The sequence below is a fragment of the Nematolebias whitei genome, chromosome 4 (assembly GCF_014905685.2).
Source record: "Nematolebias whitei isolate Nwh7 chromosome 4, NemWhi1, whole genome shotgun sequence".
NCBI lineage: Eukaryota > Metazoa > Chordata > Actinopteri > Cyprinodontiformes > Rivulidae > Nematolebias > Nematolebias whitei.
Genome location: NC_056501.1, coordinates 2,548,117 through 2,574,992, shown reverse-complemented (window position 1 = coordinate 2,574,992; position 26,876 = coordinate 2,548,117). Strand labels below are relative to the sequence as shown.

The 26,876-nt window shown below is 42.5% G+C and overlaps 1 protein-coding gene across 1 annotated transcript; it reads left to right on the top strand.

Moving 5' to 3' along the window:
- Positions 1-2,742: 2,742 nt before the first annotated feature.
- Positions 2,743-25,164, top strand: egf (epidermal growth factor). Its single transcript, XM_037675463.1, has 22 exons — positions 2,743-2,918; positions 5,533-5,732; positions 6,273-6,454; positions 8,818-9,045; positions 9,135-9,337; positions 9,443-9,556; positions 9,794-9,916; positions 14,775-14,897; positions 15,674-15,799; positions 15,946-16,082; positions 16,318-16,466; positions 16,575-16,679; positions 17,298-17,521; positions 17,732-17,899; positions 18,115-18,264; positions 18,333-18,428; positions 18,501-18,617; positions 19,262-19,427; positions 20,924-21,088; positions 22,085-22,184; positions 24,822-24,912; positions 24,995-25,164. Exons 1-22 carry the CDS (start codon positions 2,795-2,797, stop codon positions 25,162-25,164), a joined length of 3,261 nt encoding a protein of 1,086 aa, XP_037531391.1. The 5' UTR covers positions 2,743-2,794.
- The last annotated feature ends 1,712 nt before the right edge of the window (positions 25,165-26,876 follow it).

Sequence of the window (26,876 nt, the reverse complement as noted above, 5' to 3'; positions counted from 1 at the left end):
TATGTCCAGGTGTCTCTGTGATGGGCTGGAGATATGTCCAGGTGTCCCTGTGATGGGCTGGAGATATGTCCAGGTGTCTCTGTGATGGGCTGGAGATATGTCCAGGTGTCCCTGTGATGGGCTGTAGACCTGTCCAGGGTGTCCCCCGCTTCTCGCACAGTGTTAGCTGCACATGGGCACCAGTGACCCCCGTGACCCGAAAAGGAAGAATCTGGTAAAGATGACTGATGGACAGAGAATAATTAATTGTTAAAGATTTATTTTAATATGTTGAAATGCGTCACTAAAATTAGTTTGTGTAACAAGGTCGTTGGTGTTGGAGGCTGATGTTTTTATTTGTTTCTGCTGTTTGAGCCTTATGTTTTCTACGTTTGATGAAACGACTGATGCTTTGGGGTTGAGTTGAAGCGAGCTCGTACACAAAGCTGGGGAGTCATCTCTACGCTGTGTTTGATGCTGATTTTAATGCCAAACTTTTCAAGTGTCAGATATGAATATTATGGGGATGTTGCAAGACCCAGAATATTCCATATTTTATCAACATGACTTCTGTTCTAAAGATCAAGCTTAACTGTTGCCTTACTAAATATAAAGTACTGTTTGTACTGTGTTTGATAGAAGACAATATTTAACTCATTTTAATGTTTCCACTTTTTGAGTATTTGTGAATAAACGTCTTTAAACTAACCTACACTATGTTTGTAACTAACTACACTTGGTTTCTAAAATGTTTTATGATATGCAGACAAAACTTTTCTAAGTAACGTTGAAGAAAAAAGACAATTTCAGTTTAACCAACATTGAAATGGTAAATTAAACTGATCATTTAAATAAACAAAAATGTATTTCATTTATTTATTTGTTTACCAACAAAAGACTAAAACACAACAGTCAGAAGTATAAAAGTATCAGCGGTGTGTTGTTATGATGTGGTCACAAGACTTTCTTTGGTTTTTCATTCAGACGTGATAATTATCTCAGAAGTAACTGGTTCCAGAGGAGCTGAGCTGAAACCACTGACCGCTCCGACAGAAGCAGACATTCACCCACACAAGAGTTTTCTCTCTGAACACAAGTTGAAAATCTGTGCACACCGTTAATGTTCTCATCACTGAAGGCATAAATGTTGAATCTTTTCACGAGGTTAAAAAAAATGGCTGCTCGTTGCTCCACCTGGATGTATCCCAGGTGTGGTGGGTTAAATGTAGAGAACTAATTTCATCATTGCATGGGAACATGCAGTGATGACACATATCACTTTATTTATTTATTTATTTATTTATTTATTTTATAACACTTTTCTGTCTTATCAAAGCTCTTTACAACACAGTCTGTGCCTCATTTACCCATTCATACAGCACTCTACTAGACCTATACAAAGAATAATCAGAGCTTTGATCACATTCAGACCCTGATGGGACACATCAGAGGCAATGAGGGGTTCAGTGTCTTGCCCAAGGACACTTCAGCACGTGACTGCTGGTGAACTGAACCCACAACTCTTGCACTGGAGGACGACTGCTCTAACCGCTCAGCCACAGCCGCCCCAGTAAGTAAAGTTAAGAACAAGAGCAGGTTTATCTCACACAATGACCTCTTTAAACTCACAGTGTCGTTTCTGAGTTTGTGTTGCAGAAACAACTGACGTCACCTGCGCTTACAAGATGCTCCCAGCAAAGACAAATAAAGTCAGGCAAACCTAGAAAAAGAATAAAAAGCATGCATGTGTGTGCTCATAATGGAATGACAGACCAGCAGACTGCCTCTGCGTCGTCAATATGCAGACGACCTGGTGACTTATCCAAACACTGCTCAGCTGAGCAGCAGCTCTTATTGTGATGTGTCTGGGCTGGAATGGAAGGTCAGTGGCCTTCAGACCGGAGAGGAGAGAACTGTCTCAGCAGTGTAAATCTTCTGCTTCTCTACAGGGCTGCTGGTGACGCTCTCCCTAACAATATCGCAGTCATGGAGTGAATGAATGGAGGTTTGGTTCCTGGCCTCTGTTAGCTGTTCTTCTGAGTAAGACGAGGACAACCAATTTAGGCATAATCTGCTCAACTCCTCAGACATTCTCTATAAATGACTTATTCTAACAATTCCTCCAGGGAGCCACATGGATCCAAACAGGAGACAGTCTGCTTCTTTTTTCCCACACAAGACACAAAACAGATATTTTACTGAGTGTGTGGCTTCTGTAAATGACACCGATACAGTAAGAATTCATGCACTGGGTTCAACTCAGAATGAACAAGGGAATAAGGTGAGATTCTAACATTCATCGTTCTGTCTCCAACAGAAAAACATTTAGATTCACCAGGGGCATGGCTCAGTGGGTGGGGAGGAAGGAGACTTCATTGTTGGGACCTTTTTTTTTCAGCTCAGTCTCAGTTTTGAGAAGATCTTGCTTCAAGGCTGGACCAGCAAGTGGAAAATTTATCACTTGGGTGTCAAGAATTTCAATCTTTGCTTCCAAAACAGACTGGCAGTCAGAGGGCTGAAAGTAGGGGGAGCAGGACCCCACAGCGTCTTTTTTTTTTTTTTTAGTAGAGCTCTGCATTGAGACTTCTGCCATCCTAATAGAAAAGTCCAAAGTTTGTTTTCAGTGAGGCTTTGCATCCCATTTAGCATGTCATCTTATGGTATGTAGTCTCACGGCCTCAGGGTTTGAAACTTTACACAAGGATGCCAAGAATCCAGAAGAAAGTTCTGCCTTATTTTGGGGAATTCTTGTGTGCCGGTGTTGACCGAGGGAATGCCTGAAGCTCAGTGAACAAGTGCAGCAGGGACCAGGAGTATGCCAGCTGCATCGATATTAACTGCACTAATCTACGTTTTGGTGCAAAGTGCCAGAAGCTTGGCGCTCGATACAACATGCTGGGGAGAGCGACTACCAGAAGGAAGGAACAGGAGCTGCATCGGTGAGTTTATGGCTCTAATCCTCAGTAATACAATCATTTCTCAACCTGCTACAGTCTTTGCTTTGTATGTCTCACACAAACCAATATGTTTACTTGAACTTGCATCACTTTTGGCAAATAAGTTGTTTTTTGTAGACAGGTCACCTAGGTTCACTTTGCGCCAATGTTTCACCTGAACTAAAAGCAAACAGAAGGTGGACCCACAAGCATGCTCCTAAAATATATTTATACATCATATATATATATAACTTATTTTATGGTTACATGTTCTATTTAGGAAAGTCCTGGTGGACAGTGGTCAGCCTGGTGTATGGTAACAAGCTGAAGCGCTGTGTCACGCTGTTTTTATAACACTTTGGACACAACTTTAGGTAAAACGAGTCAGTACATAAAATATTAAGTGTCTGTAATACTGTTAATGACTGAAGTTATTTACTGCATAAACTGTGGGATCATCAGCTGCTGATAGTCAGACATGAGAAACTGTGACAGATAAAGAGGAAACAGCCCTTTAATAATAAGCAGCAAGTTATAATGAGAGCTGAAACCTAAAATAAATTACAGCAAACTGCACCAAATGAAAGAGACTGGACTGGGTTGTGTGGGGGCACCACAGGCTTTGTGGTGGGGATGGAACAGGAAACAAGTTCTGAGCTCCAAGAGGTTTGGTTCCAACAGAGCAGAACCTCCACCTGCAGTTTTGCTTCATTTCTACTCGAGCATAATGAAGCTGTCAAACAGAAATGGTGCAAGAATGACGTGTTTTAGTGCGTTTTGCACATATAATATAAATTATAATATAATTAGATACAAGGTAGAGTATATGATAATCAGCCCACAGCAGAACTTTTCTGTTTAAGTAATTTTGAAAACACATTTTCAAATAAAATACGTACAAACATAAAAAACTGACACACAATGAAATACTGCAACACGTTGACACACTGGATGACAAGAGGACGGTTGCAGAAAACATTTCCATCCAGCTTTGTGGTCAAGATCTTAATTAACAGAATTGACTGTGAGTAAAATTTTCTTCAGCACAACTTTAATATTCTTAGACGGGTTCGAGCTGGACTCTGGAGGCCAGCGCATGTAAAATGTTGTTTAATGCTCACCAAAACAGACTTTCACAAATTAAGCCTAACATTGCCATATTGGCAGGTTGACCAAGAGGATTATCCAGATGTTGATGTTTTCTGAGGCCAGACAAGAGCATTTAAAGTTTTAAATGTAAACCTTGAGCAGCACTGAAGCTGTTTTTAGTCTCCACACTAACAACAGCCACGCTGAGCGTTCTGAGAGCTTCTAAATCAAGAATTGGTCCGAAAGCATCCTCCGACAGGCGGTTTTTGGAGGGAGCTCTCAGGCCAGATGTTTTGTTGTTCGTCTGGTGTTACTCGTTGTTTGCATCAGTCAACAGAGTTAGGAGCAGCGCCTGCACGTGACTTTCTGTCAGGAACTCAGAGAAACAGCACAGATTTGTTGTCTGCTCGTGTTCAAGTTGCTCAAAGACTCAGTCCATTGAGAGGAAACTGATTAACATCCTCTAAAGAACAAACTTGTCTGAGAATAAAAAACTGCTTCTGCCGTTCAGCCCATTCACGTCTGAGAGCACAAAGACTGTTGCTAAGGGACTGATGTTTCATTTAGAAACCTGCCTCCACCATCACCCCTTCCCACCGCTGAAAGGGTTTTATAATGTGATCAATTTAACACTAAGAGCAGCGATGCAACTCTTAGGGAGCAGAAACATTAACCCTCACACAGATGACATCTTGTGTTTGGTCATTTATTGATTTAATCTGAGAACAGGAGGAAACAGTTTCCACACCAATATTAAAAATGTTAAACCTAAGCATTTACTTTTATTTCTTCTAAACAAAGTGTCAAAGTGAAAAGAGGGATTTTTTTTTACTCTTCCAATCATTTTTACTGAACATATACAGTATTTAAACTTTTCACAAAACCTCATGCATTTAAATCACGCTGAGCTACAACAAGTTCACTCATTTTAGACATTTAGAACAATTTTGAAAAGTCTTATTAAAAAAATCAGTAAAAGTCCAGCAACATTTGACAATTTACAACTTCCTTTATCCTATAAAATCAAATTATTGCACCACCGGGTGAAGATGAATGATCCAGTATTGCATTAACAACAAGCAGAATGCTGGTTTCACGTCTGAGGGATTTGGATAACGAATGTTTCTGTGCTGGAACTGAACAGGAGCTGCAGTTAAAAGGGTTTTGGTGTAAAATATTCAAAGATGGACCGGGGGGGGACAATGGTGGCCTTGACCCCATAGATCAATCTTCAGCCACCCTAATCATTTGAGGAAACTACCGGTGCTGGTATACTTTAAGCACTATAAATATAAGAAAGGGGGTGGTCACTTTGCATACACATACATGGTGGTGGCCATCTTGGATTTTGACATGGCAACCCAGTTTTCTACAGGAAACTTTCTTACACTTAGATGTCAACACACGCCATAATGGAGGTGGATACCTCAGTTATTTTTCACGTTGTCATGTGCCCAACATGCACAGACGGACAGACGAACGGTCTTTGTTCTGCACCAATAAAAGTTGTGTTTTGGATTTCATTAAGGTTTGCAGCCGTTCCTGATATTCGGCCACGGGAAATCAATTCACCGGATGGGCCTCGATGGAAGGAGCCACAGGAGGCTTGTGGCGAGCGTGGGAAGCTCCATCCTGCTCGACTTCCACTTCAAACAGGAGGAACTTTATTGGGCTGACAAGCAAACAGGCGTCATCCACAGAGCGTCGCTGAAAGAGGCGCACCGACAGGTGATGGCGTGACTGCAGAGAAGTTCACTGGTGCAACCACACTTCATGCTCTTATAATAAATAAATAAATAATAAAATATTTTCATGGCTTGTGCCTAAAACATTAGCACTCACAGATCAGCCACAACATTAAAACCATCTGAGAAAAATGTGAGCATTTACTATAGATAGGCTAAAACATTTGATTGGGTCGGCTCTAAACAACCTAAAGGCAAAGTTAATTTATTCAAGAGATTTTTGGGGGTGGGTTGTCTTTACAATTGTCACAGCTGCCATTGGAGAGGGGGCAGGTTTTATGTACTTGTCTAAAGTCAAACACAAATAAGACGTCAGGGCCTGAACCAGTGTTGCATCATCACAACATGATCAGTGTGGTTTTATGTGACCTGTCGGTCAGTCGTGTGTTTGCAGCTCTTGGTTTGTGAGTGAATTCAAAGAGACAAAAACAATTGATTTTAAGGTGTGTTTTTATGTGCATTGATAAATTATTTTTGTCACTTTTAAATCCTATGAATTGACATGAATGTTTTCTGTTTACAGAAAATCTATTCGTCTGACAAACACATCTCAGGCCTGGCAGTGGACTGGGTTTGGAACAGTGTGTACTGGACGAGCAGGGAGAAGGGGCAGATCAAGCAAATGGACCTAAATGGGAAAAATGAGAGAACAGTCTTAAGACACTTAACACAACCAAGTTGTATAAATGTCGATCCCACCGACAGGTAATCATTTTAAACCTATACGTGAGTCTTGATCCATTTTGGTCCGTTACAGATTTAAAACGGCATCAACACTGGATTCGACACTTTGAAGGAACCTGATCAGGGCAAATGCTTCTTACAAAGATCATCACATTCATGCACTTTATTTAATGCAAGTTTTATTTTATTTTAAAATGACTTATCTTTCACTGAGTGTGGCTGGCATATACCTCTCCAATAGAACCTTCTGTGTCAACAGCAAGGATGTTATTTCAACGTCGACAGCTCTTTGGTGTGGGGTACCGCAGGGCTCCATTCTCTGACCCCTTCTCTTTTCTTTATACTTGCTGCCACTAGGTGTTATTTTTTGTAAACACGGCATACCTTTTCATTTTTATGCTGATGATTGTCAAATTTACTTCCCTCTGAAGCACACTAGTGCACGTTCTATCCAACCTCTTCTTGACTGCCTGACGTCAGGGATTGGATGTCTTTAAATGTCTTAAATTTGAATGAGAAGAAGACAGAAGTCATGTTGTTCCCACCTAATGGCACATTCAAGAACCACAGTATGGACCCCGTTAGAGAAACGACTTGTTACTAATCTGGGAGTGGAAATGGACCCGTCCATGAAACTGAACAGTCATGTTAGATCCTGTTTTGGGTTTTTGTTTGTTAGGGTTTTTTTCAGTTGAGGCGACTGTCTAAATTGAAGCCCATGCTGTCTAAAAGTAACTTTGAGACTGTAGTACATGCTTTCATAACATCCAGGCTTGATTACTGCAACATGCTTCTTTTTGGAATCAGTCAGACTTCCACTCCACGTTTACAACTGGTCCAAAATGCTGCACCCCAATTTTTAACTGGTACAGGTAAACAGGAGCACATTACTCCAGTTCTGACCTCCCTTCACTGGATATGTTTACGTGGACATAAGTAATCGGATCAAACGGCCGTTCTGAATAAAAATGCGTCACGTGAACACACCGTTCAGGTTATTTTTTGTTTATTCTGCGTGATCCGAATTAATTTGTGATCAGAACGAAACGGGTGGTTTACGCTGATTCATAACCCGAACGGTGCGCATGATCTGAGACAGTCTTACTGCATTACAGTCTTAGCACTTGATCTGTTTGTTTTATCTGATGGTGAAAAACTGACCTGACTGCACATGTGCGGCTTTGTCATTTCCGCCTGGCTAATGCTAATGATATTAACATGCTGGGGAAGTAAAACTGGTCGGTGAGCGACAACATTTCTCGTAGAAACTTAGAAAGAGCTCAGAATGATGTGCATGACCTGTAGCTCAGTCAGGGAGTGCAGCAACATCTCCACCATCATTAAAACCTGTCGCAGGTCCATTTTGGGTGCGCAGGTTTGTTTGGGTTCATCACAGAAGTAGAACTTCTTCTGTGTTTCTTTAAGGACAGTTTACCACTCTGCGCATGTCAGTACTGCTGTTCAGAACTAAGCTTGCTGCATGTAAACGCTCGTCATGAACAGATTGTGCCCATGTAAACAACACATTTGAATTATTTAATCTGAAAACATTTCAATCTGGTCAAACGTTTTTGCACATGTAAACATAGCAGTTCACTTCCAAATTCATTTTAAAATACTTCTGTATGTTTTTAAATCTCTGAACAGTTCTGCCCCCTCTTATCTCACTGATCTGCTGCAGCCATATGTCCCACAGCGCTCTCCGAGGTCAGCAGACCAGATGGTTTTACTGGTTCCAGGCACTTGTTTTAAGCTCAGAGGTACCAGGACCCACTCTGTTGCAGGACCAAACTGTGGAATGATTTGTCAGGCAGGCTCCCTCTCTCAATGCGTTTAAGTCTCGTTTAAAAACTCACTTTTATTTCCTGGTTTTTGACTCTGTGTGAGCTGATTTTAGCTGCTTTGTCTTTTATAATTTTAGTCATTTAGTTCTTATCTTTATGTGGATCTATGTCCTGTGTCTTTTGTTTGTTTGTTTCTGCTGTACAGACTTTGGTCTGTACAGCCTTGTTTCTGTTTTTAAGTGCTTTATACATAAAGTGGCATGGCATGGTATGGTATGGTATGGTATGGTATGGTATGGTATGGTATGGTATGGTATGGCATGGTATGGTATGGTATGCTATGGTATGGTATGGTAATGGCAGCCCCCACATCTCACATGGTTTTCTGATCAAAGTCTGTTTTGTCTTTTAAATTGTTCATGGTCCTACACACTTTATCACTGGTCACAGCCAGTGAATGGAAACTTATTTTGGAAACACAGAAACTTATTTTATTTCTTGTGTCAATGACTCATCACTAAAACACGCCTGTGCTGCCTTGCATGAGTACAATAAACAAAATCTCTAGATTTGAATATAATTACCTGAAATATTTTGCAGGTTTTTGTTTTGGCTGAGCGGTGGGATAACTTCAGGAATCCAACGTTCTGATCTAACGGGACAAATTCAAATGACCCTAATTGAAATAACGGAGCGGACCGCAGCGCTGTCCACTGACAGACAGGACAAAAGGCTGTTCTGGGTTCAGTTTGGCTTACCAGGAGAAAGTGCCCTCGCTTCGTGTGACTACGACGGGAATGCCCTGCACATCATGGACCAGCCGCTTTGGTATGCTGCTAATTTTATTAGATATTCTTTCTATGCTTATCTGACATAAGCTAATCAATATTCTGTAATTACTGTTGATTATTTGTTAGGGCTCAGTCACTTGGACTGTCAGTCTTCCTGGACCATGTGTACTACACTGATGCAGCATCCCAGGTTATAAAACAAGTGAACAAGTACACCGGTGGAGATCCAGAGGTGGTTAATATCAGACAAATGGCCAAACCTCCTGTTGAGCTCAAGGTGGTACACCCCCTCGTCCAGCCAATGGCAGACCCTTCCTCACCTTTTCCTGGTATCAACCTCATTTTATTCATTGAAATTCATCTTTATTAAATGTTGGATAAAACTTGGAGGCAACGTTCCAATCATGTAAAAAGTTGTGTATCTGTTCAAACAGGCTGTGGTGAGCAAAGTGGGAACTGTGTGAACGTTTGTTCTCATCTAGCAGAGCGAGGCGTTTGCCAGTGCACTCAAGGTTTTTCTCTCAGCAAGCACGGCACTTATTGTGAAGGTTGGTGAAGCTTCACCACATCATGTCCTTGGATTCAGTAGTTATAAAGGCAAAAACATGTTCATTTAGTTTATAGTGACTGAATTAAGTCTGTAATGGGCCACAACGCTGACTGCCATGGGAAATATTGGTATTTTAGTGTAAATACTGGATGTCACGTAGTTGGAGCTAAAGATTTTGTAGAACAATGGTTGTCATTTATGTAAACAGGTGTGTCATAATGTGTGTGTGTCATAGACGTGAATGAATGTGCCCACTGGAACCACGGCTGCTCTCTTGGTTGTGAAAACATCCCAGGCTCATATTTCTGTACCTGCCCAAAAGGATATGCTCTCCTTCCAGACAGGAAGACGTGCCGAGGTAAGTCGTTACGTCCAGAACATGCAACATTATGTCTGAGATGTTATCAGGAGCATGACCCTTTGCAGGTTTGATGCGTTCACTGGCGACACAAAACAAATTAATTTTGATGTTTGGGTCATGATCACACGATGCCGATTCTATAAATTCAATCAAATTTCCTTTTTAATATTTTTTTCTCGTATTTGGAAATTTTTAGTTATGACTTACATTTTTGAAACATATTGCAAAGCTTAAGTAGAAAAAAAACATAAAAATAGTAAAAAAAAACACAAACTGTTTTGCAAATGGGTTTTATTTTTATTTTGCATTCCAGAGAGTAGACAACCTTGTCATCAGCGTATATAATTTAAGCGCACCGACAGGCGACATTTATCACGAGAATTTTTTTGAAAAGTAGTTCCAGTCACCGTGGTGACCGCCGCTCTTTTAGTTTAGCTCCTTGGTGACACTAATAAAGATGGCATTTGTCCACCAGACACTAGTTTGACCTTGGAGCAGCTTTAAAAAGGCCGGGTCACTGACGTCCAGACAGAACACACATCTTGTGCGTTGGATTCTCTGCAGGGAAACACCGACACTTTGTCTCGCTCCTGACGGCTGAACTGCACTTAGCCTGGGAGGCTTTTAAAAACAAGAGACATCACAGATTTATTTTAATTTTGGTAAACTACATGTGGCCTTTGAGAAATATATAATAAAACACAAGTTCTTTTTGTGAATAAGCTCCAATAGTCTCTACTAAAACATTCATTTAGTATCATCCCTGTCATTTCCTGCTGTTGTTGGGCTTATCTTGCCCTTCTGCATACATGCACGGTCACTCATGTCTGTTTTTGAGCACCTCTATTGTTTGCTAACAGAACAACGGATGTCTTTGACGAAGGGAACAGAAAATTCAGGCAGCCAGATGTGTTGGCACAAACAGTTTCATTGCATTCCTGCTGGAATGTCCAGAGTATCTTCACTTCCATAAACAACTGAAATCGACTCCGTTTGTGATTTTTGTCTTTTTATGGGAGTTGTTTTTGTTGCAGATTATGCACTAAGAAACTTCTGAAGATAATTAAACACTTCATTAATTTTTGAATTAGGCCTAGGAGTTATATATTTATTTTTACCATGCAGCATCAAGCAGCATGGTTCCAAACTCTTTGGCAGCCTGTCATGAAGGCTTTGCACCAACAGCTGCTCTGGTGCTCAGCGTGCACCAGAAAGGTTCAAGAATCGAGTCCGAGCTGCTCCGCTGGACAAACTATGCAGCAACACACTCGTGCAATTTGTCCACCATGTTGTTCATGTGGAACAGAAATGAGTGCGAAACCAAACAGAGACAGGCGTACACACAAGTGGGGGCTGATAAAATTGGCTGCCTGCTATATTAGTCCACCTTTAATCCTAATCTGTTCTCCTCTAATCTCACAACTTGGAATCCAAGACAATAGAAAAGGTTTACAATGAGATTAGATGGCGAGCTGACATTTGCAATAACGAACATGCAGTGCCATAAAAAGAATTCACCCCCCCCGGATGTTTTAATCTCTTACTTCCGTTGTGAACACGGTCAATATAAAATCTGCCTTTTCAACATAAAATGAAGAAAACAGACACAAATAAAATGAAACCCTCTTCAATGTCAAAGTGAAAGTACATTTCAATATGTCAAATAAATGCAACTGTGTAAATATTCACCTCCTTTAAAGTGACTGCTCTGATTCAACTCGAGATTAGTGAGAAGTTACTGGAAGCTACAGAAGGACCTTTAAGGTCTTCAGCATCAGGAATTCTGTTAAATCCATCATCATGAAAAAGAAGGAATATGGGACATGTGTAAATCTACCAAGATCAGTCTGTCCTCACAAACAGTAACACTGAAGAAGAACAGAGAGCCCCCCTGGACACCTGCAACCATTGTGAAGGAGGTACAAGCTTCAGCAGGTGAGACCAGACAGACTGAGCATACAGCAACTGTTGCCCGAGTTCTTCACCAGACTGAGCTTTAGGAGAGAGACCGAGCACTCAACAGTTTTGTTTTGTTCAGAGAGCATCAAGTTGCCTCCAGGGTTGGGTCAATAATTGTACCCTCCATCTTCACAAGACGTCCAGGACCAGCTGTCAGAAGCCCTTGATCATCGAGTTTCTCACATGCCGTTTGATAAACGTTGTTTCCTTCAACCTCGGTTTGCTCTTCACCACTCCCATAAAGCTTGGACCGGAAAACTTGAGCAACAGTTGTTGTATGCACAGTTTCTTCTAGCTCACCTGCTGAAGGCTGCAACTCCTTCAGAGCGGTCACAGGTGATTTCACTTTGTCTCCAAGAGGGTTTTGTATTTTTGATCAAAATGCAAATTAAACATCGACCATATGTAGTGAACTAAGCCTCAGGTCAAATCCTGGCCCTGAGGGCCTTCCTGGGACAAGAACTGTATTTCATTGATTTGAGTCCAGAAACACAAAATTAAGTTCATCCAGAGACTTTCTAAGTGTCCTGCACTGATCAATTGAAAGAACACTCTCTTTTTTATTATCATTACAAATGTCTTGATAATCAAAGTGTGTTTAATTCAAATCATTTTTAAATGTTGAAGTGAACTACTTGTTTTAAATCAACTGTGAAACAGTATTAATGATTTTTAATCCTCATTCAAAGTAGAAATCTAGTTAATGTATGGTACAGAGTAATTATTCATTTACTTGATCTTCTGTCTGAAATGAGCAAGTTGTGATGTCGGTCAAAGGTCGGAGACAAACGCAAACAAGTTTGTTGGAACGAACTGTCATGTTTTTAAATCCTCTCAGACGTAAATAGAGAAGCTGGCACCTGTTTCCTCCCAACTCACCTAAACATTTCTCTTGTCTGTCTCAAAAACATTTTCTGTCTGTTCCAAAACATTTGTCTGTTTTTCTGACTTCTAGTGACCTCTTACGTCACAAAAACACACCCCTGTTCGGTCGATCGACCAATCAGGAAGTTCCCAAATGAACCGGAAACAGAACTCTTTAAATGTCGACACTTCCTAGTTCCAACCAGTGCGGTGGGAGAGCAGTTCAGTTCGGAGGGCAGAACCGAACAGAAAAGTTGCTGGAGAGAACAGGAGGTTCCAGACATGATCCGAAGTTCTTCCGAGTCTTGTGGGAATTATGGAATCCTCCACATCTGAGTAGAGACTCTGACGGACTTACTCCTCATGTGAGTCCACCAGTGGGGTGAACGTGTGTCGGACAGAATACCGTCACTACTTCGGACGATTCACAGCTGTTCCTACGGAGACGCTGAAAGGGTGCGTTAAATGGAACTCCGTACCAGTGGAGACATTTTCTACAGGTAAAGAGTCGATTTACACTACCTAAGTGTACCGAGGGGGAAGCTGAGATCTAATGGAGAGTGCCATCCTGATACCGACACATATTCACTCATCCATCTTTTCCTCTCCATTTAAACTTCATTTCCCATCTTTAAACTCTTCTATCTTGCCAGTAAATCATCCAGATATTTTCAGAAATGTCTGTTGTAAAGCAACAAGGATACCATGGCCGTATGGTTTCCTAGTTGTAAAGCTTGCTAACTAAGCTATGTTGTTGTTGAAATCAATTTGCCAAATTAATGTAAATGTTTGATGTTAAACTTTGATTCTGTTAATAAATGACCGCATTCATTTGATGGGTCAAAGAAAATTAACATCTCACGTCACATTTAATAATCCAATGCACGATAGAATTCAGTCCAGAAAAATGAAAGAATCCGTTTAATTTATGAATAATATCTCATAGATATATGTTCATCTACAACTGGTGGTCTCGTACGAGTCTCTAAAGAGCTCTACACATATCATGATCTGTGTGTGTTGAAGCCAGAGAGCAGACAGACATTAGAAACCAAAGGGCCGACGTGGCAGCAGCTCTAACATTCACGGAGGAGAGGGAGACAGAACAACAAACTGACACTGAACTTATAGAGACACTAACGAGAGACCATGAACACCTGCGGTGATTGGGATGGAGGACAGGTGTGACAGGAGCTGGCAACATGAGGGAGGAAACAAGAAAACACAAAGACGCATGTCCTCTCACCTCGACTGATCAAAAACAGCAGCACCAGGGTAAAACATCTGGGGGGTGAATACTTTTACAGCTCTGCATGTCGTCAGCAGTTTGTCTGTCAAAGATCTCTGGAAGAACTCGACTGAGGAGCTCTGCAGACAACACAGAGGATATTAAGCTGCTCAGAGTTTGATCTAAAGAAACTTCAACTACATGAAAAAATGTGTTTTATCAGAACTTTCCCAATAAACTAAACTAATAATTATTTGATAACAAAGTTTTAGTTTTTCCTTCTTCACAGTAATTAATAAAATCCAACAAGTTGTCATCAGCACCACTCCTTGTTCATCTATGGAGAAGTGTCAGGAAACAATGTGAAAAGCAGATTATCAGAGATTAAACAGTCTTTAGCAATAGACAGACGGAAACTCTTCCTCCTAAGACTCCATCGCTGCATCTACACACTTCAGCCCACACGAAGTATCGTTCTCCTGTGAGCCAACATTACATCACCCTCACTGCGTGAGCTTCTCATCACACTTTCTACGATTTCCATGGGATTAAGACTGATTTCATGAAAGGATTGTAGCAGAGCAGGCCCTAAGAAGCTTGATGTGTATCCGGTTCACCTGCACCTAACTCCTAAAATAGCTGGAAAGGTCTTACATGTGTTGTTAGGCTTTTACTTTGTAAATGCATAAATGTGGAATGTTGCATTAACATCTCTGCAGTTCATCTTTGATGCGACTGACTCATGTTCTGCACATTTGTTCTTGTTGTTCCGTCTGTAAAAGCTATTTCTTCGTCTTTGAACAGAAATAGTAGAATGTGAAGGCAACGGCGCACGATGTGGCCACGGGTGTCTGCAGACTGGGAGTGGGACCGTCTGTGTTTGCCCTGAAGGATCCATTCTGCACGAGGACGGACAAGCATGCACCGGTACGGACGACGCTTGTTCACTTTGAAAAACACACGATATCTACCTTTTTGTTTGTTTTGAACTTTATGCAGAATTCTAATTTTATTCTTCATTGGTTGATTGTTTGAGTCGTGTCAGTCTTCTGTTACAGCTTCTTCACTTCTATTGTTGAGACGTAACATCACTGGATTTTTATTTATGTCTGGATGCATTCAATAAAATACAAGAAATAAGATTTATCTTAGCATGAACAAGCAATTATTCACTTTTTCGATAAAGTTTATCAATAAGTGAACGGTTATTAATGAAACTGTTCTGTAAGAGGAGAAAACTTGACATTAAACTTCTTTAAACACCATTTATTGTTCTTTTCTTGATTAGACAAATAAGTCCCTTTAACGCATCGTTCACAACTTTTAGTTTTTGTCAAACAAATTGTGCTGCAGTGTTGACTAATGATTAATTTATGCTAAACATTAAGCATATTTTCTAGTTGTGAGAAACTTCTGAAAGTTGGATTAACTGACACTGGATGTTTAAAGAGGTTTTGTTTGTTCATATTTAGTTTGAGTCCAAACTGTGGCAGAACACACGTTCTTGTACACATCTGACCAAATACTGTCAACAAGAAGTACTTTTTATTCTACTGGTAACATTTTGTTTTAGTACACGATTTAAGAAAAACAGAGTAATACAGTTAAAGATGTGTTTTTCCAAACTAAGAGTTTCTTTTAGTTGTTTTCATGTGAACCGAGTTGGTGCAGTCGTCTCATTGTGTTGGCTTTAATGGGTGCAGGCTGCTCCTCAGCAGACAGAGGTGGGTGCAGCCAGCTGTGCACCCCCGTCACCCCCAGGACGTGGCAGTGTGGATGTCTCCCCGGCTACGAGCTCCACCAAGACGGCAGACGCTGCACTGCATCTGGTGAGTCCCTCCATGGCAGGGCCCACACAGAAGCTGGTCCTGGTCCTGCCGTCACCTCCACGCCTGGCTCTGAGCAGTCTGCCTGAAAATACCAGGAAAGACCCGTCGTGGTGCAGCTACTCACTTACTGTGTCCTCCTTCTTCAGGACTTCCACCGTTTCTGATAGTTGCCAATCTGGTGGACGTGAGAAGAATGAACCCTGACGGCTCTGAGGATGAGATCTTAGTGAAGGAGCCCAGAGGAACAATCTTAGCTTTGGACTATGATCCTGTCCTGAACCAAGTAAAACCTCTTTAGTTTTTATTTCCCGTTGCTGTTGGACTGTATTCCCTCCTCCATTATAAATAGAAGACATGTACCTGTATGTGCTGCCATAATAACTACAGGGAACAGGTGTGGGCTCTGAGTGACACCTAGTGGTGCTGAGTGGCTTCACTGGTTTGGTTTTACTGCACTCGTCCTTCAGAGCGTCTGTAATTATTTGTATTTTCTGCTTTTTGTGTATTTGTACTGGAAGGTGTACTTTGCAAGTATAGGCAAGAAGACGATAGAGCGCGTGGATCTGAACAGTGGGTCCAGACAGGTTCTCGTCTCCGATGGTTTAGACTCTCCAGAAGGACTGGCCATAGACTGGGTCCACCGCAGGATGTACTGGACGGACAACAGGTGTGTGGTTCCTGATCAGTGTACATGTGGGCGCTGGTTCTCTGTTGCACGTGTTTTGAAGTAAGCCATTTAATTTCCTGCTACCTGTGCGTGCACGTTGTGGTGCAGAAGATCAGCTGTGGACTGCAGCACTCTGAGCGGACTGCACAGACAAACCGTGGTGACAGAAGGTCTGCAGAAGCCAAGAGCCGTTGCAGTCCATCCTCAAGCAGAGTGAGTTTCCCCCGAACATTTCTGGAACTAAATGCAACTTTACACATTTATATGCAAAGTTAATTAAACCGTACACTCGAGCTGGACTGAACCTCAACTAAATGTCTGACATGAGAGGTTTCTATAGACCAGAACAGAACAAGTCTGAAGACCTCAACAGATAATACATCTGTAAATTATCGTATTTTTTGGGACTATAAGGCGCACCAGATTATAAGACACATTAAGCGAAACAAGTTCATTTTGACAGATTTTTGAGCGCCGTGCACCATGAAATCAGTTGGTCAGTAAGCACAAGCAGATTTAACACACGAGGCGCACCGGATTATAAGGCTCACTGTCGATTTTTGAGAAAATTAAAGGATTTTAAGTGCACCTTATAATCCAAAAAATACGCGACAGTGTGTTCTTATCTAAATGACGTTTAAACAGTGGAGCGCCCACCCACTCATTATCATGTTCATTTTTACTGAATCAAACATATTTATCAATATTTATGCTTAATTTACTGTGAATTCATAGTTTTGTAACAAAAATAAAATCATTTGCTGGTTCACAGTTAATATTACAGAAACATAAAGCTGATATTTGTGTTTTCCTGTTTTATTCACCTTAAAGCAAGTTATTCTGGACTGACGCAGGCGCTCGGCCTGCAGTGGAATGTGCCACCCTGCAAGGCGCTCATCGAACGGTTATTGCAAGCACCCACCTCGTGTCCCCCACTGGCCTGACGATCGATTTCGCCGACAATCGATTGTTCTGGTGCGATCAAAAGAGAGGCCTGATAGAGACAGCTGCCTTGGATGGTTCAGATCGACGGATCCTGTTAGAGAACCAAGTAGGTGAGGTTTGTGTGACACACACACACAACGCAGAGCGCTGAGATAAAAACTCAGCCAAGTTGAGTATCAGCAGATGTTAGGATGAAGCTGGGAACAGCTGGAGTGAACGTTCACACTTTACACGCAGGATGTTTACCACTAAACAATAAATGCACTGATTGAATAACGAACTCGTTAACTCGGGGCGTTACGTGTGTTTGAACGTGTCAGGTCGCCCTTTTGGCCTCGCAGTGTTTGAAGACCAGCTCTGGGTCTCAGACTGGGAACGTCAGAGGCTGAGGAGTGTGCACAAGCGGACTGGGAGGAACCTTCAGCAGCTCCATGAGGGAATGGTCCAGCCAGCATCGATCGTTGTCGTCCATCCTCTTTCAAAACCAGGTACGTCAACAGAAAACAGCCGCACTGCAAACGTTAAAACAGGAACGTTTGATTCTTCATGCTGCACATTTCAACAGCTGTTCAGGCTGTTACTGCACCAACAACTCTAACTGGAAGTTTTACATCCGAGTCAGGGCTGTCGTCTACAAACAGCCCGAGTCCACTTCATGTTCTTGAGTGCTTAAAGAAAAACGTGTCTGCAACACTCCTCCCAGGAGCAGACGCCTGCCTCCACGTTAATGGAGGCTGCGCTCAGGTGTGTGAAAGCAAACTGGGATCAGCCGTCTGCTCGTGCCTGCCACCTGACCACCTGGCACCTGATGGAAGAACCTGCTCTTCTGCTGATGCTTCAGGTGTGACTGCAGGTATCTTCCCTCGGCTGCAGGAAACTTTACCAACGGTTGAAATGTTCATATTGTTCTTGTTGCTGCAGCACCTGGACACAGGAAGCCCCCTGAGCGCACAGCGCCCGGCCTAACGACTGATGGAGGGAATAATGCAACGTTCTCCACAGAGAAGATGGTTGCAGGTAACGCAGGCTTGTTGAGTGAAGTCTTTACCGTTTGGTGTTTCATAATGACACGTTTGTGTTGCCGGTCAGACCAGACTGAGTGTCCTCCTCTCCACTGTGATGTGCACGCACGGTGTCAGATGGATGCAGGAAGGCCGCTCTGTTCCTGTCGAGAAGGTTTCACAGGTGATGGACGCACCTGTCGGGGTGAGTCTTTATTCTGCTCAGACACGATACAAAAGCAGAGACAGAATCTGAACCCGTCCGGCTCCGTCTGGGACCGAATCAAACCACGAGCGTGACTCGGTATTTTATAAATGGACGCAGCTTTCGTTCTGATGTTTGTCCTGCAGCAAAAAAATTTAAAAAATCAGTAAAACATCTGAGTTTCACACAAAGACCACGTCTTTGTGACAAAGATTTAATTTATTTGATCAGTTTTATCAAAGGTGTAAAAGCTTTTTATGATTTTTTTTCCTTTTTTTAGTTTGAGAATAATGAAACTACTATTTCTGTTTGTTTTTGTTTTATTTCTTTAAATCATTTATATATATATGTAAATGTAGGTAAAATAAGCCAAACATTTAAAAAAGAAAACCTAAAACAACACAACTTATTAAAAAAGTTATTCTTTATTTCTCTCTCATGCATTTAAGCATCATATTAAGCTGCGTCCACTCATTAGTAACGAACTGACATTTAAAAGTGTTGGTTTATTTTAATTTAGCTGATAAATGACTTGACGTCCAGATGAAGTGACATAATTGTTATGATCCTTATGATTTATCATCTGTAATATGAGACTGTAGTAAAAGTTTGCATCATTTGCTTTAAAGAATTATCTTCTTCAGAGATGGAAGCTCCGTCACATTGGAGGACGTCTCCAAGTCCAGCTGATGCCACCACCCGGGGCCACAACAGAAACTCAGCAGAGAGGTGCCCCCCCAGCCACGAATCCTTCTGTCTGTACAACGGGATCTGCTTCTACCTCCCCGACATGGAGTCCTACGCCTGCAAGTAAAACAACAAGCTGTCATCATCAGACACTTTGCAGGAGACACCAACTTCAGCAGCTCGTGGGTTTAACAGCAGGTGTCAGTGTTGCTCTAAAAGTATCAACTTTACCAAAATAAAAAACATCATGATGAATAAAATACATCCTGAGAAATAAAATACATCATGAGAAATAAAATACATCCTGAGAAATAAAATACATCATGATAAATTAAATACATCATGATAAATAAAATACATCCTGAGAAATAAAATACATCATGATAAATTAAATACATCATGATAAATAAAATACATCCTGAGAAATAAAATACATCATGATAAATAAAATACATCCTGAGAAATAAAAAACATCCTGATAAATTAAATAAATCATGATAAATAAAATACATCATGATAAATTAAATACATCATGATAAATAAAATACATCATGATAAATAAAAAACATCATGATAAATAAAATATATCCTGAGAAATTAAATACATCATGATAAATAAAATACATCATGATAAATAAAAAACATCATGATAAATAAAATATATCCTGAGAAATTAAATACATCATGATAAATAAAATACATCATGATAAATAAAATACATCATGATAAATAAAATACATCATGATAAATAAAAAACACCATGATGAATAAAATACATCCTGATAAATAAAATACATCCTGAGAAATAAAATACATCATAAATAAAATACATCATAAATAAAATACATCATAAATAAAATATGGCAGCACGGTGGTGCAACTGGTAGAGCTGCTGCCTCTCAGCGAGCAGGTCCCTGGTTCAAACCCCGGTCCAGGTGCCTTCTGTCTGGAGTTTGCATGTTCTCTCCGTGCATGCGTGGGTTTTCTCCGGGTGCTCCAGTTTCCTCCCACAGTCCAAAAACATGCATGTTAGGCTGATTGGTGACTCTAAATTGTCCCTAGGTGTGAATGAGAGAGTGAATGTCTCTATGTGTCCCTGTGATGGACTGGAGACCCGTCCAGGGTGTCCCCCGCCCCTCGCACAGTGATTGCTGGACATGGGCACCAGCGACCCCCGTGACCCAAAATGGAATAAGCGGGTAAAGATAATGGATGGATGGATAAATAAAATGCATCATGATAAATAAAATACATCCTGAGAAATAAAAAAAACCATCATGTAAGCTCTGACCAAACATGTCAACAAAATAACAACCTATTTTAAAATTAATTAACGTTAACACAGCTTTATAGAGGTGACGCATGAGTTTCTGTCAAGTTTAAAACAGTGCATGCACAAATAAAAGTGTGCACGTCCACTCCTAAAGCTTACAGATGAATTTGTTGAACTGTCAGTTCTGACATGTAACATCAAAAGAAGACGGACCGGTGACTACACAACTTTATTTAATCAACTCTGACGTATTTCATCGCGGGTTGACCTTTGACCCCAGCTAAAACTTTTGTTCTCTGTTGTTCAGAAGAGTTGTTGGACGAAGCTTTTCTTTGACTCGTTGCAGCTGCGTGCCCGGCTTCATCGGCGAGCGCTGTCAGTTCAGTGACCTGGAGTGGCTGGAGCTTCAGCAGGCGGAGGAGGAAAAGAGACGGAGTGTTGTGATCGCAGGCTGCACGGTGCTGCTCGTGTCCCTGCTCTCCATCATCGCCTGCGCCACCTTCTGTTTCAGGTGAGCGGGAAGCTCCGTGTTCACCATCAAATACGTGAAAGAAAAGAGTTCATGTTGGATAAAAGGCTGAGCAAATATCCAAATTAAAGGGTTTGACGAGATTTATTATGGGATTTCTGGCCAGTAAAAAACAAAAACAGATTTAAACCATTTATCTATGTTTTAGTGAGGTGGTACGAGTGACAGTCGTGTCAAGGCCTCAAAAGGGTTTTCATGGGATTTTCCACCCGAACAGTTAAGAATAAATCAGAGCAAAGCTCCGTTGTGTGTCCTTTGACACATTGTACTGAGTGCGTTGGTGTTTTCACGGCAGTATGGATGTTTAGTACCGTGTGGCAGCGTCCAGGGGTGCAGAGTGGACCTGCTCCGTACGGAACGAGTGCTCAGCGTTTAGAAGTGTCTATCAAACATGAGCCGTGTAATGCAGCAGGGGACGGAGGAGCACGTTACACCTGGAACAGCTGACGGGCAGCCCTGACTAGCTGAGTGAAGAGCACGAACCACGCACTGTGACGCCTCGCTTTTATTTCCACCAGTCGTGTATTTAAGGAGCTGATTTGTTTTACGGATGTTTTGCTGCTTGCATTCTTCCTTCTTTTGCCTCAGGAAACACATCCCTCCCCTCACACTACCTGACATTCACACTCTTGGTGCTCCGGTGGAAGTGGCACGCTTTCAATTACATGGTTGGTTTAGCTTGTTCTACAGCAATTACATCTAAAAATAGGTCATTTCTCAGCTACTAAATGGAGCTGGTGAGGTATGACCCCGTGGAAACGCTGCGTGGGCGCCAATAGCACTGCCTCAAATTGCCTTTTTCACCTGTTTGGTCTTTGAATTTGTTGAGTTTGTGGCCCCTGCAGCCTAGAAACAGGTCAGAAGTTAAATTAAAGAAGCTAGAAATTAAAATATTAATGGCATCTGCTTCACAGATGTGTGTGTAAGTTATGATGCAACACATAGATCAGGACAAACTTCATTTGTTTTATTTTTCAGAAGCAGAAGACGCCTTCAGAAACAGTCGTCAGTGGATAACGTGAGTGAAATCAGCGTGACAGATGCGAGCATGTTGGAGACCACAACCAGTGACCCCCGGGTAAGGACTCTGCTGTAACAGGTCCAGACGCATGGGCTTAACTTGAGCCGGATCCTGCCAGAACAGGATCTGGGAACGCTCTTATTTTGACAGGGTGCGTTCTGGTAACTGCTTGGATTCGGTAACTCTCAGGTTTACTAATAATAAAGTTATCAACTAATTTGACTGCCTTGAATGAATAAAACCTATATTAGATGTGTAATCTGAAAATAATTACATAAACACTCATTTTAAACATTACGAGCTTTCATCAGAGCTGCTCCTTCAGGTAAGCATTTCCACTTTCCCTTAAACAAATCTCTGCCTCTAAACGTGCAGTCATGGGCAATTTAATTAAAAACACAAAATATAATTAAACAGCACAACTAAGTTGTAAATCAGTTTTACAGTTTAATACAATACAATTTAATACAATTTTTTGTTTTTTCAATTAAAACTACAAGGAGAGAAATGTTTGATGGGTAATCACGTGACGTACGTCACTTATCAAAACAACAGCGATCAAAATGTTGAACCGAGTCCAGTTTACTTTCTTTAATAAAAAGTCAAGTAAACAACCACGATCTAAAAGAGAGAAGTCAGGTCCTCTGGACGGGTTCAAACAAACAAACAAACAAACAAACAAAAAGCTAATTTTTTTTAATCCGTCCAGAGGACCTGACTTCACTCTGTTATATTTTCTACCTGGATTATTGAGCAGCTTCAGGACAAACAACCAAGAATTGAAGCACGTGAAGCAGCAGCGATGGAGACATGGAGCAGGTGAGTGTGGGTGAGAGCTGAGCTAACACACCAGGATGTCCTACCTGGGCAGGAGCCCACAGCCACACACCATGAGGAGCCTGACCAGGAGCCTGGGGGGTCCACATGTGGAGGAGGACAACGAGAGGAGGAGCCTGGGGGGTCCACATGTGGAGGAGGACAACGAGAGGAGGAGCCTGGGGGGTCCACATGTGGAGGAGGACAACGACAGGAGGAGCCTGGGGGGTTCACATGTGGAGGAGGACAACAAGAGGATGAGCCTGGGGGGTCCACATGTGGAGGAGGACAACGAGAGGAGGAGCCTGGAGGGGTTAGGTAAATATAGGTATTTAACAACCCATGAAAATACACCAGAATGCAGGAAAATGCATCTACTTTATTCAAAACGTTCTGGGGGAGGACCCCCAGATGCCCCCAACCCCACCACCACCCCTCTGTCTCTGTTCCAACATTATTTGGTTGATAAATTATCACTATCCAGATGTGTAAACTCAACAAAACGTCAAACTTCAATCAGTTTCTTCGATTTTAAAAACTTCTGAGCTGCCTGCAGCAGCGGCGGCTCGTCATGTGTCCACCAGGGGGGGCTATATCTCCAAAATAGACCTACCAAAAACATGTTCAATTTCAGTCACGGAAGTAAAAGTCCTGAAGATGTTTTTTTTTTTTTTTTTTTTTTTTTTCTTTGATGGTCTCCCTTCTCCCCTTACAGCCATCCTCTCCACACCATTATTATGAAATATTTATTATAGTGACTATCTAGTGTAGGTGTTGTTGTTTATTTATTTATTTATTATTATTATTTTATTTTTATTTTTTTTAATAGAATAGAAAGAAAGAAAAGACAAAGTAAGACTCCAAAATATAAGAAATATATACAAAGAGAGCACACGGCAAAACACCCGGCCACTGTCTGTTCACCTGCAAAGAACATGACAAAACACAGCAACAAAATACATATGTATAAAGAACTTAAAATATTCATGGCTTTGCAGTAAGTTTCCATAAATATATATACCCATACCTACGCCTATATACATACATACATACATACACATGAATATACACTCACATACATATCTATATATCTACATATAAAGCCTACATAAACATCCCTGCTTCTATTTGTGTGTGGGTGTGAGCATGCATAAGTGTATAAGGCTTCTCTAATAGAACATTTATTAGTAATTGTGAAGCAGCAGAGACCCGACCCCCAAGACCAGAGGCAGACGAAAAAGTGGGGACCAGAGCCCAAGACCCCAGGAGGGACCCCGACCGCGGAGCCCCCAGAGCCACCCACACAGGACGAACCACTCACCCACCCCCCAGAACGGACCACAGGGGAGAACCGGAAGATCCCCACCAGCAACCACATACAGTGACCCCCCGGGGCCAACAGCGACAAACTCATACGCCTCCGTCGGCACCCGCCGCACCGATGTAGGTCCAGGTCCAGGCACCGAGGCCCGGGCACTGAGGACTCACACCACCCAGGCCAAGGCCTGACAGGGCCAGAGGACCCGAGCCCCACCAGGCAGACACCAGGCCGAGCCGACACACGCCCAAGCGCCCAGCCCCCGATACCAAGGGCCCCAAGCGCGCCGGCAGGCAAGGGCACACCCCACCAGGGGGCCGCGCGATAGGGGCGCGATGCCAAGCACCCCCAGTTGTATCAACTCAACAAAACGTCAAACGTCAATCAGTTACTTCGATTTAAAAAACTTCTGAGCTGCCTGCAGCAGCGGCGGCTCGTCTTGTGTCCACCAGGGGGGGCTATATCTCCAAAATAGACCTACCAAAAACGTTCAATTTCAGTCACTGAAGTAAAAGTCCTGAAGATGTCAATAAAACCGGACATTTTGTTTGGACCCACAGTTCTACATGGTTGCAGAACATGATGTGGAAGAGAAGGTCTTCTCAGCAGGTCCAAGGGGTTCTGTCTGTCCACCGGGCTCTCCAGAACCAGGTACCAGAGAAGTCCCTGGTTCTCTTCATACATTTTGTTCATCTTTTGTTAACACCTGTTGATTTAATCTTCTCTCTGTCAGACACCGACCAATCATCTGCAGAGCCACACGTGTCCAAACACAGCCGAGGGTGTGAGAGTCCCGCGGTGCCGGCTGGTGCCACAGAAACCACTCAGCCACCGGACCAGCCCTCAGAACCATCCCTGGGGACGTTTCCATGTGTTGGGCAGAAAATATGTATTTGTACATAAAAACACAAGAAGTGTCTAGCCAAACATTACTGCAGAAACAGTTGGACGTTAAAAATACTTCATCATTTTTATGAATAAAATAAGCTTCGAACGTTGCGTGAAGCTGAATCTTATGTGAAAACAAGTGGGAAATGTCCAAAGACACGTGACAGGTTTCATTTCAGTGTCAGGGTTCATAAAATTATAAACACTAGAAACCAAACTGAGAATGAAGACGTGCTGAAACTGAACCGGTGCCCACACTTTGAGTAAAGACGATTGTGGTCGTGAATAAATGATGTTACATAGAATCAATCAGATTTCAAGACTAATCTGGCTACAGTGTGGATTATGGATTATTGAATTATAAAAAGAATTGTTGCAATGGTGAAATGTTGCAACATCACGTGGACGATGGGGGCAGTGCCACTGGACCGGCAGACTGGTGGTTCCCCTCGTTAAAAAGGAGGACAGGAGGGTGAGCTCCAGTTACACCACTGTCCTCAGCCTCCCTGTAAGGTCTGTTCAGGGTACTGGACAAGAGAGTCCGATCGTTGGTCCAACCTCAGATCCAGGAGGAACAGTGCAGGTTCTGTCCTGGCTGTGGAACACTGGACCAGCTCTTTACCCTCACTAGGGTCCTCGAGGGGTCATGGGAGTTTTACCATCCAGTCTACATGTGTTTTGTGGACTTGGAGAAGTCTTTCGACCGTGTTCCTCGAGGTACACTGTGGGGGGCTCTGTGAGTATGGGATGGGGGCCCATTGTGACAGGTTATTCGGTCCCTAAACAAGTGGTGCGAGAGTTTGATTCTCATTGCCGGCAGTAAGTCGGACCCTTCAGGGTGGGAGTTGGACTCCACCAGGGCTGCCCGTTGTCACAGATTCTGTTCATAAGTTTTATGGACAGAACTTCTCGGTGCAGCCAGGGCATGGAGGGAGTCCAGTTCAGAGGCCTCAGGATTCATCTCTGCTCTTTACAGATGATGTGGTCCTGTTGGTGTCATCATGATCTTCAGCTCTAACTGAAGCGGTTCACAGCCGAGTGTGAAGCAGCTGGGATGAGAACCAGCACCTCCAGACCTGAGGCCATGGTCCTCAGTCTGAAAAGTGTGGATTGTTCTCTTCAGGTCGAGGGTGAGGTTCTGCCTCAAGTGGAGGAGTTCAAGTATCTCAGGGTTTTGTTCACGAGTGAGGGAAGAATGGAGCGTGAGACTGAAAGATGGATCGGTGCAGCATCTGCAGTATTGTGGACTCTGTACCAGTCCGTCTTAGTGAAGAAGGAGCAGAACTGTAAGACAAAGCTCTCTGTTTACTGGTCGGTCTACGTTCCTCCCCTCACCTCTGGTCCTGAACTCTGGGTAGAGACTGAAAGAATGAGATCGTGGATCCAGGAGGTTGAAATGAGTTTCCTCTAAAGGGTAGCTGGACTCTCCCTTAGAGACAGGGGGAGAAGTTCAGTTATCAGGACACGCTGGAGAGACTCTGTCTCTCATTTGGTCTGGGAACACCCTGGGGTCCTCCCAGAAGAGCTGGAAGAGGCTGTGGAGAGAGATGTCTGGACCTCCCTGCTCAAGTTGCTGCCCCCGAGACCTGAGTCAAGAACAAGAGGAAATGGATGGATGGATGGATGGATGGATGGATGGATGGATGGATGGATGGATGGATGGATGGATGGATGGATGGATGGATGGATGGATGGATGGATGATGGATGGATGATGGATGGATGGAT